General features: G+C 37.3%; 1 protein-coding gene across 1 annotated transcript in view; it reads right to left on the reverse strand.

The window, feature by feature from the left end:
- Positions 1-16588, reverse strand: part of ap2b1 (adaptor related protein complex 2 subunit beta 1) — a 50612-nt gene extending 34024 nt beyond the window's left edge. The window contains exons 1-14 of the mRNA XM_079872806.1: positions 16469-16588; positions 15938-15992; positions 13726-13831; positions 13495-13630; positions 13165-13410; positions 11349-11539; positions 7487-7708; positions 7174-7294; positions 6039-6134; positions 5625-5740; positions 5090-5255; positions 4400-4498; positions 3440-3699; positions 1712-1904 (exon numbers count right to left, since the gene is read on the reverse strand). Of these exons, the coding sequence (XP_079728932.1) occupies positions 1712-1904; positions 3440-3699; positions 4400-4498; positions 5090-5255; positions 5625-5740; positions 6039-6134; positions 7174-7294; positions 7487-7708; positions 11349-11539; positions 13165-13410; positions 13495-13630; positions 13726-13831; positions 15938-15974 (1989 nt within the window). The 5' untranslated portion in view covers positions 15975-15992; positions 16469-16588. The remainder of the gene's footprint in view (positions 1-1711; positions 1905-3439; positions 3700-4399; positions 4499-5089; positions 5256-5624; positions 5741-6038; positions 6135-7173; positions 7295-7486; positions 7709-11348; positions 11540-13164; positions 13411-13494; positions 13631-13725; positions 13832-15937; positions 15993-16468) is intronic.
- Positions 16589-17557: the final 969 nt, after the last annotated feature.

Raw genomic sequence — 17557 nt, forward strand, 5'->3', positions numbered from 1 at the left:
GTTTCCCACATTTTATTTCATGTTTGGATTTGCAAGCAGTACTCAGCATTGTGTCAATAAAATATGAGCGTTTGATTGTAATCACATTCGCAATCACAATCCCCTTCCAGTTAAAAAGAGCTGACCTCGCTAGACCACCAGTGATTTTTCAATTTGCTGTTCACTGTGATCAGGCAGAAGCTTGTGAGATGTGGTGGCCATGGTAACGAGTGTGGTTATTGCTCAAATGTGAAATATACTGCTGCAATAATATCACACTGCGCTGAGTGCCCTGAAACCCCTCAACCACAGCTGCACCAGTGAACACACTGCCCAGGGTGAACACAAACCACCAGAGAACTAGTCAACTTCAATGAAAACCCTAGTCATTCTGACAAGAGCAACAGCTGCATGGGAATCTCGGAGGACACGATTGCAAATTTGAGCTCACTCTTACAGGAATATCATTACAAAACCTATTAGAAACGGAATTACACAAAATAAAATGAAAGACTAACACTTAGAACTAAAGATGCACCAGTCGACCAGCCAAAAATAGAACCAGCAGGTTTTAAGTTTTGTTTTGGCCAATCTCAATTCTGGACTTGCACACAAACTGCATTGCAATTATTTCCCAAAATGTAATTTGTGTGGGTATATTACAAAGTATGCTCGAAATGTAGTAAGAAAAAAATAGCGATGCTTGAAAAACAGGTAGAAAAAATGTAATGTAAATGTAAATATGAATTGGGGGTGGGGGTTTATATGAATGTATCTCTGAAGGGAACTGACTGTCTTCAGAAAAGTTTTGATGGCTCTTATATCAGTATTTCTCGCTGCTGTTCCATAAGCGCCACCTACTGTCAGAGAGTGAATTTGCATTTTCATTCAGTTCGTCTGCTGTTTTTGTTTTGAGCAGGTTGCCTCATTTTTAAATGGCTATGGATATTTTTTGTTTAAAGCCAGTTTGCCTGTTATAGAGCAAATAAACAACAAATAAATTTGCTTTAACAAAGAAATAAAAAAAATCAGCAACCGGTATCTGTAAATTAGCTTGTAAAGAAATTGGAATCAGCCATGAAAAATCATGATCGGTGCATCACTACTTAAAACATTGATTTGTTAAAAACATTTGCACTCCCTATTCACAATTAAGTGACCATAGTTTCTGCTAAAATACCACAGTTACTACAGTACAAGTGTTAGTACTGTAAAATCATAAAAAAATTAATATGCATCTCCATCAAACAGCCTTTCTGTCACTGTTTAATTTATTTTCTTGGTGACAGATTTTTTACTTTATTTTCGTTTTCCCAATAAAAAAAAAGAACTAAACATCCTTAAAATAAATTACAAAACTTAACATAAAATAAATTACAAAACTTAGTGAGGTTTATGCTTAAAACAACCTTTGAGGTAAGAAAAATAAACGCAATTAAGTATATATTCTCAAAAAAAACAAAAAAAAAACAACACCTCTTTATTATCTTACAAAATTTGGCTAGGTAAATGTTTCACGGCTGTTTATATATTTCCTGGAAAAATTCTGAATAATAAACAGATTTTTTGCAGTGCACAGTTTTACTTTTGTAACAGTAACTGGAGTAACCATGGTACTCTTACGTAAAATATGGTCATCATTGTAAATTGTTGTAAGGGTCGGTGGACATTAAGATCATAAAATCATAACCACCAACAACAAAACATATAATTATAATTCAAGAACACGCACCAAACTGTCAAGACCACCTCCAAGGAGATCCACAGCGCCCATCTGCATGGAAGACACCTGGGGCACGTTGACGGGGGGACCGAGGTCCAGATTAAGCAGGTCTCCCAAGAGGTCACCCTGAGATGGAATAACTTGGGGTTGATCGATGGAAGCAGCTTGGCCAGTACTGACTGGACTCTCCCCGGTGTCGATACTGCAAAAGAATGATGACACACACTGAGATGTGTAACACTAAGTGAAACTAAGTGAACAAAAGGATGGGGACGACAAGTCCTTTTTTCATTGTTTGATGGAGAGGACAACGCAGGTTCTGTGTGGCACTACTTACGATGAGTCCCCCATTGTATTACTGGACTGAGACTGATTCAGAGAAAAACAAATGACAGGGATGCCAGACCTTTTGGCAAAGACTTACCATGACTTTGTGAATTTGAGTTGTGATTATTAGATTAAGGGCCATATTTACTAAACAGGAAAAGGAGGGACCGCAATCCCATAAAAGTGCAGATGGGAGTGGAAAGTTCTGCGGGTGATCTACTGACAATGCACACATTGAAGAACACAGAGGCAGCAACTCATTTACATTATGACCAACGCAATCTACCAGGAGCAGTGCAAACTAGCGCAGGGTCACAAACCAGCAAAAAGTATCTTGGCGAATGATAAGTTTAGATAGCATCTTCCTCTGGCATTTCCAAATAAATGAACATCCAAATAAATGGGTGGTGAAAATTCTCTCCACTTCTACCACGCACTCTCAGTTCTTTGCGGTTACTCCTCCAACAGCAACTATCCCAGCCATGTCAGGCACTAAATAGGTCAAGACATGCTTTTTTTAGGCGGTAAATAGTCTCAGCCTCAGACATCACGCCCACAGACCATTGGCTGAAAGTCTGATGCATAAAGTGCAGAAAATGGGCAACGCTTAAGGAGTTTCGAAGTGGTCATTTGGATTTTAGCGAGACGTGTGTCGAGTTCTTTAACGGTCCGCCTGGAAACGGAGCCGTTGTGACACCAAACCCACTCATGGAAGAAGAAATCCGTCGTGTTTACAACTGTGACAATGAGCGCTTATCAGGATCAGCAAAACGGCAGATTTTCAAAAGCATGTGAAGTTTTCTGTTGCAGTAAACTTAAATCTTGAATGAATAATTTATTAGATGTCCCTGTTGTACGCAGACTTTACGTTTTCATGCCCTTAAACATGACCCAGAACAAAACTAACAGTGATTGGTTGCTTGACATGTCAAGTCAGATGGCCTTTTGGGCGGCGCTTGGCCAATGAAAGCTGTGACAAACTAGACCTTCTGCCATCATTCTGAAGGAAGGCTACGCAAGACTAGGCGTTAAAAAAATGGCGCAAATACCAGAAAACTGACTACCTCAAACGATAGTAAATCACATTGCATGATTTAAATACTCCTCCCATAAATTTTGCATCTGAAAGGAACCACTGTAGGAGTGCATATGCAATAAATTCAGCGGCAAAATAAATAAATAAGTGTCCACGTCGCCTTCCATCATTAAATTTTCATTGCATGTCTTTAGTAAATCCCAACAGTAGTTGTTTAAAGCCAAAAGAGGATTTGCGCTGGTGCAATCTGTTATTATTGGCCCAAAGACTTTTTAAACCATATTACAGAGCTCACACTTACAAAGAGCAATTTCTAGACAGCCAAAGAAATATTCAAGAGTTTTAGCTAGATCTTGATTTAGCTGTCTTAGTACCTGCCGTGCTGGATGGGCAGATGTTTACGGTGAATGCCGTGGCTTCCTTCCACAAAGGCAGTGGGGGGTTTGTGGTAGACGGAGGCCAGCGAGCCGATGTGGCAGATGAGCTCGTCCAACAGGGTGGGCTCAATCAGGTCCGTCTCCTCTGAGATCAGAGGCTTCTCAGACAGCACGACCTCTTTAGCGGTCACGGGGTCGGTGGACAGCAGACGCCAGTAGATGTAGCCACGATCACGCAAGTCAGGGTTATCAGAGTCCTGAGATGGAGAACGAGACCAGGTTTAAAGGAAACGTGACACTGACAGCCAGACACTGAGCTCCTTCTGAGATGCGACACTATGATGTGAAAATTGTGATGATGTGTAATGCTAATGTTTGAATAAACAATTGGGAAATAAATCGCATGTGTATCAGTAGTATATTAAATCCGTGCATTCAGTCTTAAAGTGACAGCAGCATCATATTCCTGCTGACGTCTGTTTCATTAATGTTAATTAATCAACAAAAGACAAAGAGAAAATCACTCATTACTCTTTAGTAGATTTACTAGGATTAATATATATTTAATTTATACAGTCAAAACTATGCAGTGTTGTTTTACATTAGATCACTTTCTGTTCTGTATTAATTTGTATTATTTATTTCACTGGAATGCTGTATTTGTTCATTTCTAAGCTGTCCCTAACCAACTCTAAGAGAGAGAATGGAATATGTGGTACATGTTGCTTGCCTATAAATAAAAAGTTTTTAATTCAAGATACTTTCTCATTTCTTAATTGTTTAATACTTAAAATACATTGTTGTTAAAAATAGTGTTATTTATTTAATTGATCTGTATCGGTGATCATATCGGTCAATACTGCTTCCAGTGATCGGTAATCGGCCCCAAAAGTCCTGATCGAAGCACACTTAATTGTAGAGTAACACTATGGATTGTAATGCTCAAGCACATCTCACCTGAGTGGCCAGACTGAGCACTTGCTGAACCAGCTCTTGAGTCTCTGAAGGCTTCTTCAGGAACAGCTTCACTATGGCTGTCAGGAGAGTCAACTGGACCTGAAAGCAACAATGCAGTGGATACCTTAATAAGTCCCTTCTTTTAAAGAAACTATTTACTATTAAAAAAAAACGAAACTAAGCAAATCAAAGCACAAAACCAAAAAACGCACACAAACTGACCTGGGAGGTATTCCAGAAAGCAAGGCTAACTTACCGTCACATATACCCTGAACTCTCGGCTGATTAACCCAAACCTGAAAACCGAAGTATGTTTCACATCGCAAGCATCAACGGAGCATGAACAGCACGTGTTATGTTGCTGCCCATTTCAATGAATGAGAGCGATTCACATCAGAATGGAAGCGTGACGGCCGACCCTCTCATTCATTAACATGGGCAGCGACAAAATACGCACTGTTCAGTGTTCACACTCCGCTGACCCCTGGTTTTTTTAATCGAGATCGTGATCTTTTAATGATTAAAAGCAGGTAATGTTCAGAGAGTAAGTTGTAATGGCTACTTACCCTTTAAGTTACCTCAGGTTTTGGAACCGAAAGTTGGTTATACGCTTACTCGGAGTAAACCCGGTTATGTCACATAACCTGCTTTCTGGAATACACCCAATCTAAAACAATAACAATGTCAAACCTGAGTGCTTTCATCATGGAAGCCCTCAAGGAAACTCTCCAGGAGTTCATCAGCATTGTCGATACGCTCTGCATATTCGCCCACAATCCAGATCATGGCTGCTCGAGCGTCGGGCTCATCCAGAGAGTCCAGGTTTTCACACAGAGTGGCAATTATGCTTTCATATCTGTGCACATAACAGAGAGGTGATTCAGCAGGCGATTAATTACATGCTCTTTCATTCTACATGGACCTATTTTTTTTTTTTTGACAAACTGATATACTCCGTTCCAAAACCCAGTGAGTTGTGTACACAGCACTTTAAGGATCACACGTGGACTTCTTGTGTTATGTTATCTTAATAATGCTGAGATACGTCATTTTAGTCTAATTCGAAGGCATGTATTCTTTACAAATAAGACAATCCCAGAATGCATTGTGACAAGCTCATGGAAAAAATCAAATCAAAGTAGTGGAGGGGACAAGAAAAACTGTAATTTCATTCAGTACTGAAAAATATCAATAAAAATAGTTCAGATGAGAGTTATGAACTGACTTGTTGGGGTATTTGCGGAAGATGTCCCTGATGACCACAATGGCCTCTTGCACAACATAATTGACTTTGGTCTGGATGAGGTCCAGCAGGGTGCTAACACAACGCTCAGCTGATTGCTGTACACACAGATATAAGAGAAAACTCAGTCACAGCTATAAATGAGAAAACTCATCAAGGCACACAACAGCTCTTTGAACACAATATGCAACGAAGAACATAAATGGAGATTTTTATGTTTGTTGTTATCATAAAATAACAACAAACATAAATCTTTTTTGTTTTTTCTTATGCTTGATGTTAAGTAATCAAAAAACAAGCTAAATAGCAGAGATTTATCAGACATTTCTATAGAGACTAAAAAATCAAGTCATACAAATGTAGGTACTTAGGGATGAATAATGAGGCAAGACTTACCTCCACTTTGATGGCACAACGGCCGATGGCTCGAACGGCTTTCCGAACAAAATCTACATCCACCTCAGTGGCATACTCCTTCAGTTCAGCCAGTACCTAGAGGAATCAACATCATTTTTAGTGGATTTCTATAGAAACAGACTGTGAAAGGCTGAATGACCGAGGGAATCGGTAACTCATAAGGTAATAAGCTCAGGGGGAAAAGTGTGAGAAGAGTCTAATATTATCGTCTAACAAACAGATATTTACGGGGGAAAAGGCTAAATGACATGATATAAGTAAATTAAAAACATAACAAAGATGGAATGTATTATAACGAAATGCAACGAAGCAATTTGTTGTCAGATTCAGTGTAATCAAAGCTGTCATTTTATCCCAGGCAGCTCAATTACCTTAGGTATGGGTTTTAGTAAAACACAGTGACAAACAGTCACCAAATGGAAAGTGTAAGAGGCCATGTTCCTTTTATGTACACTTCTAAGCAATATGTAATAATTAACGGGACAAATCGACGATTTGTTATAATTTGTTATCTTTGCAACACAAACTGTGCACAATCAATTAAAAAAGTAAAGGGCAAAATAAAAAGAGTACATATTTAGGTCTTTCATACTCGTACATAAGGGACTAAATCAAATTGCAGCCCATTTGCACATCAATTAATATTACAGCGTTATATAACATTCAGCTGAACATGTCATTTTCATTTGAAGAAAAGTGCTGATACATTTTCCTGTTAATAAAATCTAAATCTCAGGGGAATGCTAGAAATGTCCTAGCTACATTTTTTTTTTTTTTTTTGCCATCATCACAGGAAATTTAGGACTGTATAGATCTATGAAAGAGAGTGTGATTTCTACAGTTACATATGTGACAGTGAAAATAATGATGCAATTAATTCAGCTTTAATTAGAGTTGCAGAATAATCTATATTATTTGAACTTTTAAAGCCCTGGATAAGCTGACTGCCTCTGCCTACTAATGAGAAGCACTGACTACAAGTTGTGTCTCTGACTATAACGGATAACATTGATGTGATGCACTGTTTTCTTGTTGAATATCCTGTTCTCGGAAACATTATGCAAGTAAAACATAATGACTTGTAAAGCTAAGAGTTAAACATCTTTTGAAATACCTGGGCAATGTTGGCATGAGAGGCCAGGCGGATCATAATGTCCAGTTTCTCCAGCTTGACGTAGATGGGGTCATTGTACTTGACAAAGAACACTTTGATCTCTTGCTTCAAGATCTCAGGCCTGCAGGTAGAGAGATCACAGTCTTATTCTCAGTCAAAACATTCAGAATGGCCAAGCAAACAGACAAATGGACAATACTGCCATCTAGTGACTGCATTTAGTCATCTACGGCAGAGACTGAGTGGTTAGCACACTCTTAAACTAGTTCCACAGAAAACCAAAAGGACTGAAAAATAAGGACAGCAGTCTAACCGTTTCTGCACAATAAGGTTAATGTTCCTGAGGGCCACATATTGGACCTCTGGTTCCCCAGACAGCAGCGTGACAAGGGGAGGAGAGAGCTTCTTCAGAAGAGTGTTGTAGTAATCCGAGTCTTTGGGCAGGAGCTCCAGAAACTTCATCAGTACCTTCACCGCCGACAGCACCACAGCCGAGTTAGCGTGAGAGAGACGTGGAGTCACACGCTCACAGATACTAAAAGAGACAGGAAGAGAGAGTTATGCTTGAGTGTTTTCATCTGTATTAATCCTGGTTTTTCAATTTTGCATTCGGAATAGGTTGATTATAATTTGTCATTAACAATTTAAATCTTCCCTGTAACATTTGTATGTTTTTTCTTAGTGGGCAACACACAGCGAAAAGTAATATAAAGTGTTGAGTCCATCAAGGTTCTGTCCTGAGTCCTTCTTTATTTAGTCTTAATGTTACTTTCATTTGATATGATCAGAAATCACATAGTATATTTTATTCCTCCACTGGTAATAGAACAATTGCACATTTCACAAAGCTATTTCAGCCGTACTGACTACAAAAACGGAAAGGTTTTTCTTTTGCGTTTTTCACGTACAGACCACAATGCTGTCAAAACGATCCCCGTTCACACGGATTCGCGAAAACTATGCGCGTGATGTCACTGTTTTCATAAATTCACATTTTTTTGTAGCTTACATGGAAATGAAAACAGTATCGTTTTCAAAAACGTGCATTCTGAAACCAGTTTTCAAAAGTTAAGGCCCCCAAAACTCCATTGTTGTGTAAATGAACAGCCAAAACAGATAAAAAGGTTTTTCATTTTTAGTTGACAATGGTGTCGTGTAAACGCCCCCTAAATCAAACCCTGCATTAAAAAAAAAAAAAAAAATCTGGAAAGACCTTGATTTGAATTTCTCCTGTTTAATCTTCCTTTGAAAATATTGTCAAATCCATGCAGCAATTCATATTTCATAAGAACTTTGTTTGGCTTGTATTGCACATTTATGCATGCTGCTATTTAAATCACATATGAATTCTCTGAATGGAATCAAAGACCTAAATAGAAAAGGCAAGTCTCCATTTCCTCTGAGAGGTTTACCCCCTAACAAATCTATTTATCTCTTAATAACAGTCTGAAAAGGAAAATGAATACCGTGTGAATAAAACGTCACATATCATCTTAAAATTGAGGAAATTAAATCAATAGTAACATGCAGCTCACTCTAAAGCAGTACTAATTCATTTTATTGCTGTTCTACTCTCAAACTAAAAATAAATAATAATGTTATCATATTCCTGGTGTATATAATTAATCTTCTTCAACTGACAATCCAAGTACAACAATCAGTTGTTGACATTTACCAGGTAGAAAAGGCCTGAACGTAACCTGTCAGAGCAGACAGCACAGGTTTTTTACAGCCTCTAATCAACTTCAGGTTTTTTTTTTTTATGCAAATTCATAGTAAAAGGAGAGAAAGAAAACTTGGCTGTAATGTAATTAACTGCTCCAGACCTTTAAGAAAAACTGATTTCAGAAGATGTCAGATGTTGGTTGCCACATTCACTTCTAAACTGGGGGAATAAAGTCTAAACATATTTGTTTACCTGGGCATTCTCCAACTAAGCAATGGGCACTGTATTATTTTTTCCTTATTTATTATTATTTCTAAAATAATAAAATTATTCCTTTTAATTTATCATTTATTCAACTGTTTACGTTCACTACATAAATGTAGAGAAGACACAAAAAGACATAAATGACTCTGTTTACCTGCAAATACATCACTTCGACATGGTCACTATAGCCCTATTCGGACGGGACTAGTTTCACAGGGGGACGTTAGAGAAATTTCTGTTTCACAGACGTACTTTGAGATTTTAATCCTGTCAGAATCTGCCATGTCTGTCTTTTTCCTCACACGACCTCTGTAAAAATTCCAGAGCAAATTACCTACTGTTTTTCGTCAAACTCGGCGGTCCTCAGAGAAATCTAATCCCGTCCGAATGCGAATGTCTGTGATTGCCGAAAATGTTTTTTTCCAAAACGCTTTTTCTTGTGTGTTTTGGTCAACGTGAACTGCCATACAATCTCTCGCTATCACGCCGGTATTCAAGTTTCTGCTTTTTGCGCACTGATAATGGATGTAGATGTGTTCGGTACACTGCGAAGAAATAAAAAAATGAAATCAACAAGAAAGAGCCAAATCACGTAAACTGTTAAGACTGGCTACTGTAATATCAGGTAAGATACTGCACTTAATTACATAACGTGTAAATTATATAAGTTAAAACTTTTTATTCCAGTGGGTTTATTATAAGAACCCAGTTCTATAAAATCATGATGATAATGCATGTTTACTTTTTTTATACTATAATTTTTATAAAATGTTTACAAAACACTAAATACGTTAGGACGTTTTACTTTATATTTCAAAGTGCTTAATTTTAAAAGTACTTAATTTCAAAATACATTTGATACATTTGACCATACGCAATCCACGCATTCTGAACACGTGATCTTCTGCAACGCCCACATGTAAAACACAGACACTCCTACCTCGGTAATAAACACGGAGATGTTAGTCCCGTCCGAATCCGTACATGAAATCACAGACGTAGGTTGATAAGAATTGTAACTCAAACATCGTTTGGAAAACTAGTCCCGTCCGACATTTGACACATAGGTATGTGTATTTAACCGCTCAAGCCCAAATAGGCGGCAATAAGCACTCCGTTCAGTCCTCACGCGCTGTATGAGCAGCGGCTTCATGTCGCGGCACGTGTCTCTCAGACACGCTGAGAAACTCAGTCTCTCGGAGAGCGTGCCATATACTGAAATGAGTTGTCTTTCGCTGCTAATTGGGCTTCAACGGTTTAAAATCAGCTGTTTTTAGACCGCAGTGCTTAAAAATGCATGCAAACATTAAGCTTTCGTGACTGTGCAGCACAGCAACGTCACATTTGTACCGGTTAATCATGTCTACCGGACGGTATATCGCCCACCCCTAATTATTATTATATTTTTCTTAAATATACATTTTTTATTTTACAGTTAAGTATTACAATAGTAGTTTTGTATTTTGTTTTTATTTTAGTAATAACTGTTATTATTATTATTATTATCTTATAGTCAAATTGATTGGCTATATAACCACACCATTTCAGCCCTACAAAACAAGCAAAACAATCAAATCTTTTTTTTTTTTTGGAAACTTAATTCACTCTCCTTAAAGGAGAACTCCGGTCAATTTTAACATTGAGCTCATTTTTTTGTACATTTGGAGTGCTGTCAATACAGAGAACAACGACAAAAATCGGTGTTGCCTACACCGAGTTATTCTATTTTTAAAATTTGCACCCTGTTGACTTCAATGGGGCAAGTACTAAACCTGCTTTTAGCCTCTTAACATCCTTGATGTGTCATTACAAGTGCACAGAAAATGTGAGTGATTCCTTCAGAGTGAACACGAGTGAATCTGACTGCAGTAGATGTGAAAGAAATGTATAAAAATGATGTTATTTAAGCCAGCGCAAATACCTGTGTTTACATCCTGTTTTCGGGTGAAGTCCAAAGTAGTCGATTGCCGAGTTCACGCGCATAGGTTTAGTACCTATGATCTCGCGCGTGAACTCGGCAATCGACTACTTTTGATTGAATCGACCCATTGAAGTCAACAGGGTGCAAATTTTAAAAATAGAATAACTCTGTGTAGGCAACACCGATTTTTGCCGTTGTTCTCTGTCTTGACAGCACTCCAAATGTACAAAAAAATGAGCTCAATGTTAAAATTGACCAGAGTTCTCCTTTAATCTCATACACCTGTAGAGATGAAGAAACCTATGAGGATCATTACTCCCTCACCTCTGGGCCTCACGCTCATCTTTGGGGTTGTAGTTGGAGAGGCAGTCCAGGATGAAGATCTGGCCCCACTCAGTGCACTCGTTGAGGGCCGTCAGGAGCTTATTGATGTTCTGGGGATTCAGGTCCAGGAGGTTGCTGTTGGGGTGAGACTCGCTGATCTCAGACAGAGCAGCCACTGCATTTGCCACAACCTAAGAGAAATTCAGATGTTAGTAAAGTACTGTGAATGTGGAGGTATGTATTTAGGGGTGTGCAATGTCTATTGTCTACGATAATATTGTGATTGTATATTGTGATTATAATATTGTGATTGTTGTTTTAACAATGTGCAATCTGACATTATCGAGTATGTTCCTCATTTTACAAAAGCACACCTAAAGAGTTCACACATACACCACGGGTTGTAGTGTAGTAGGTAAGATTAAGTGCGCTTGCACATTTAGAGTGCACGCTTTCACTGCGTGATTTAGTCTATAATGCATTTAGAATGCACCCAATATTCAAGATAAGGGGGCAAAAATATCTCTGTATGTCTTATATATTTATATAATTTAATATAGTTAATCAATATCACACGGAGAGTGCCGTTTTTTCCCCCTCCAAATATCAGCATGATTATAAATAGTATTTTGATTTTATTCAACAAATAATAAACAAGAAGTTAATATTAAAGGAATAAAGAACCTTGATTAGTTCACTTAAAAATGAAAATGCTGTGATCATTTACTCTCCCTCAAGTTGTTTCAGACCTGTATAAATTAATTTTTTCTGCTGAACACAAAAGAAGATATTTTGAAGAATGTCGGTAACCAGACAGTTGATGGACCCCATTGACTTCCATAGTAGGAAAATAAATACTATGGAACTAAATGGGGTCCATCAACTGTTTGGTAACATTCTTCAAAATATCTTCTTTAGTGTTTAGCAGAAATGAATTCATACAGGTTTGAAACAACTTGATGGAGAGCAAATGATGACAGAATTTTCATTTTTAAGTGAACTATTCCTTTAAATGACTTACATTTTAGACACAATATTGCCTGTTTTTGCTCTATTTTGCCATCGAAAATAGATCCAAACAAAGACACAGGAAAGAATGAACGAATCGTTTAAATGAATGATTCAATGACTCACTCATAAAGACAAATGCCTTGTACCTGAATGAATCAGCCGTTTGAATGAAATGGTTGAAACTCAATGACTCACTCATTAACAGTGACTCTCTGCCACCTACCTGCAGTTTTAATTTCACATTCAAAGTGTCTTTTAAATCAGTTCAAAAGATAAATATTCAACGTTTTTAAAACATTTATGAATTTGTTAAAGCAGTTTAAATGCATCCATGTCCCTCTGAGCTGCATCAAACAGTCTGTGTAAATACATCTATGCCACTTCAGAGGCAGCTTTTGTGTTTCCTCTGCAGTCTAAAGATGAATTTAGTTGATACTGACTTCATTTGATTGGTAGCAGCCCTACTGTGTCTTATTATTCTAACTGAATCTATTGATTAAATGTAAGAATTTGACACAAACGACGACGCATACATTTAAATAGGTTAAAAATGGCTTTATAAAAGTAAAAAATCAATTTAAACTTATTGGAAAAGATCATTTCTGTCACCGCTGTGAACTGACCACCACAGAGAATATGAAGAATATCAGCTGTTCACGGCAGGTACAAACACAATAACACACAAAGCAAAATATCGTCTAATTATCATTATCGATTAAATCCAAGAAAACATTGAGATATGTTTTCTTGTCAATATCGCACACCCCTACATGCATTCAGTGAAATGAGATCAAAAGTGTCTAACCATGGGGTTGGAGTCAGCGATCAGGTCCCTGAGAGAATCCAGGAAGCCCTGGTCCTCCACCATCTGGGCGTTGATGTCATGAAGTTTGGCCACACACACTGCGGCGGTCTTCCTCACATAGGGGTCTTCATCCTTCAGACACTTTCGCAGAGGCTCGCACAAGTACTCAGTGATCTTATCCACACGAATACAGCCCATTGTACGCACAGCCAGAGCTCGGATCAGTGGGTTTGGATCCTCGCAGTCCTAAAAAGGGAAAGAACGACTTCAGACAATCTAGTGGAACTTCATAAACACTGATATCTGATCAGATTGATGCAAAAGTCTTACCTTTACAAAGCTGTTAACAGCCATGATGGCCATGTCAGGTTGACTCTTGGCATAGTTCATAAGGTACAGGTAAACCAGTTTCTTCAGTTCCAGGTTATCGGTCTGCATGCAGTTTACCACATCTGGAAACAAGGAACTAAAGAAGCAGTGAAAAGATGTTAGCTTAATTCATAATGTGGGAAGTGAGAGTCTATTTTTGACTGTGCAATGGTGATAAATGAGCCGAAGCACCTGACATCCTTGCCCACTGTCATGGCTGCAATGACTTTTTTCACTGCCTCTTTCCTCTTCTCCTTCTTCTCATTGTTTAGCTCAGCCTTCAGCTCAAAGATTTCACCTGAAACAGAGAGTAACATGATTAGTGGTCATCTTATCTGAGGTTTTCAAAGGCTGATATGGATACGGATACTTCAATAGAAGCATTAAAGTTTCCAGATCATGCTTTTTTTCCCCAGTAAAATGTTAAATATCAAAGTGCACAAGTTCTTGTCTCCTAAAAGAAAGACCTGATTCTGAACTGAGTCGATGGTAATTCGAACCTACGTAGGTTTGTAACAAATTTGCATAATGCCAGTTTATGGTCTTCATTGACTACCCGCAAACAAAATCTACTTTGACCCTCAAACACTAGTTGTTCGTGGTTCGTGTTTTTTGTGTACATGTCAAGAAGACGCTGTTTTCTGTGTTACGAAAAGAAAATCCACTTTGGATGCACTTCCATGATGAGGACTCGGGCACGAATTGATACGGTAAAACCGATGCCATCGTTACTGTTATTACTACAAGTAGGCTTTCATAAAGAAGGGCTTCAGAGAGACCGAATCCTTGATCGAACCATTTCAGACACTGTGAGAAAATAAGTGATTCTGCAATGTATATTATGAGAAAATAAAAGTGTTTTTTGACCTGGGATGCATGTAAACCTATGTAAAGTAATATTTATTTTACACTTTATTTAGTCAGAATGAACGCAAAAACATTTGATGAATGTTTTTAAAATAGCAACATTTTCCCTTTTAAATGAATTAACAAATTTAAATTAATCACTAGATTGTTCTTGATACGTACAAATCAAATTGATTTTCTGTTTATCAAAATTATTTTACACTGTTACTTAATACCCTTAAAATCACCTGAAAACTTAAAACTTCATATACATTCAGATAAAATATGATCTAGAAACATTCGGTATCATACATTTCACATTGTTACTATATAGTATCCACATTCAAATCTGTATCAATGCTGCTTGTACGCAAGGTAATTGCATGGGCCATGGCGTACTTTTCACCCCGTGAGTGCCAGTGTGCAAACTGGAAAGATCAAGGAACTGTGTGTGTCCACTTCTTGTTCTGTAGGTCTTTGACAGAAACGAGTGCACATTCACAGAGGCGTAGTGCTCATTCAAACCGAGGGAGCACGTGACGAGCCTCTTCATATTTTTGAGCCAAATGGATTTTTAATACAACTTCCACACAAAAAAAAACAATTATAATAATATTTTAACATTTGATAATTAAGTTCCATGATTATCCAGGAACAAAATAAATAGTGCCTCAAAGTCGTCGCCTTTTGAAGCCAAATGTGTAATTTAGCCAAGGACTGTAATTTTGACCAAGGAGTTTTTTGTGTGCCGGGAAATCCATCCAAAGTTTGACAAATTATTGAATTGTCAAACACACAACAGTTTTAGCATTTTATGAGAGATGTATTAAGCCTATATATAAATTAAACTTCAAAATTTTGGAAAAATGGTGTATTAGAGAATCTGCTTCCAAATATGGTGCATTTAAAAAGATTACAGAGAACAGCCTCTGATTCACAAAATGCTCAAACACAAAGATATCGTGTAGTTTAGCCTTGACGTGTCCAATGCTGATGGGTTAAAATTAATTTGTTTCTATAAACTACATAATACGTGGAGGACTGATATGATCCAGGCCTTCTAATATTTGTAATATTCAGGAACAGCAAAAGTACACATTAATAATGTATGTTTTTTACTTCATAATTTAAAAGTACACAGGAATTATTACAGTGATAGTTTAAGTAAAGTCTTATTATACATCATTATTTTGGGGGTTTTCCCACAGAAAAAAAATGATCATCAAAAAGTCAGTTCTGCTGTTTTCTATACACGAAAATGCAGGGCACTGAGGGCAATCACTGGCAGTCGAGTTCAGTTGCAATTTTGCTTGGTTCATAGTAAAAAAAAAAAAAAAAATTATATCAGGATTTGAATCTGGTCCTTATGCATAGTTGCATACTACAAAATTACACCACTACACTATATCATGTCTCACAATCTTAAATCTAAAAAACATTTATAAATATATCAAACTGTGAGAAAATCGTTTGGGGGTTTAAAATAATTTCATTTTAAATCATATGACCTTCCCATAGCTGAAATAAACATATTTAAGCAGATTTTAAATGTACTTGCCTTTTTTGTTGGTGGTAAAATACTTGGAGTCAGTCATTCTGACAGCTTCTCAGATCTGAAGAGAAGGGAATCAATTAAAGTAAACATAAAGAACATTAACAGATAAACCTTTTAGCAATGCATTAAATCAACAATAATATAATCTCAAAATATATTTGACTGCCAACTGGCCATTTTCATTAACGGTCAAGAAATTAGAAAACAGATACAAATTTGAAACATGTCTGCAATTCCCATTTTTCACAGGAAATCATCAGGAACAGTTATGTAGACCATTTGCTACATGAACAGACAGCAACACAGTAACAAGACGTTACATAATAAACATATATGTCAGAAATAATATTTGCAGCTGCACCTCACAACTCTAATGATTTTTAAGTTTATTAATTGGGCGTGACCCAAAATGATCCAGCTATGCTAAGCTAGTGAAAACCATGGAAGCAGGATTTTATCGACTCAAATACAGGAATCCGTCCTGTCTAAATTATAATGCAAACAATTGATGAAAACACAAAAATATATACGCACAAAGGGATGTAAGAATCGAAGCGATTAATATTTGGTTATTTTTGGAGCTCTTCCCGGCGGGGAGATGGAAGATGCGGTTTCTGCCACAGCTTGGTCGGACGCTGGAAGATGGAGCGCACCCGGAAAAACAAAATGAAGAGCGGAACCAACAAATAAGAAGCATGTGTGAGATCGGAGCCGCACAGACGTTACACACCAACCATCTCTGTTGACATGCCTTTTTTACAGTATGTGGTTATCATGCACCATGGATTTTATACAAGCCCGGCGAGCTTAATATTACATCAGTTCACATTCTGCAGGAGATAATATCACATCAAATGTTATTTGTCTCATATTGCGTGGAAACCAATCAGCTTGATTCCAAAATATTTGGATCTAACTTACATGACTAACTTACATGACCCCAAATATTATATATAAATATCAAATATTTTCAGTCCTTTGAAAATACTTTTCAAGTCCTTTTTTGTTAAATATTTTGTTTAATTTCGTAATTTGAACACATTTATAAGAGAACATAAGTTTGATTTGATTGTATGCATAAGGATTGTATGCATATGGAAAGTATGCATAAATGTTAGCGTGATTCTTGTTCACTAATAAGAAAATGTTCACAATCACATTTTGTCGTGTTTCATTGTTTCTAATTGCTCTGTACGTTTTTGTCTTGTGTAATAAGGAATGACATGCAGGCTGTGAGAATTAATAATCCAAGCCACTCAATTAGACGGCAACATAGTGTCGGCCCAGGTCCGGGCCACATCTGGTACATGTGGATTCAACGAGGCCCAGATGTGGGCCGGATCTGGGCCGACACTATGTTGCTGTCTGGGTAATTCAGTATATCATTTTAAAAGTACATCTAGACGGGTCATACTAGGCTTCAATTGATTATTCAGATGTATGAAATATTTCACAGTACATCACTGTTTTTTCTGGTAACCCTTCCTTGGTACTAAACAGTTGATGGACCCTATTGACTTCCATAGTATTTTTTTCAACCATCAACTGTTGGTTAGCGACATTCTTCATCCTTTTTTTCAGCAGAAGAAAGAAATTCATACAGGTTTGAAACAACTTGAGGGT

The sequence above is a fragment of the Squalius cephalus genome, assembly GCF_949319135.1.
Source record: "Squalius cephalus genome assembly, chromosome: 5".
In the NCBI taxonomy this organism is placed as follows: domain Eukaryota; kingdom Metazoa; phylum Chordata; class Actinopteri; order Cypriniformes; family Leuciscidae; genus Squalius; species Squalius cephalus.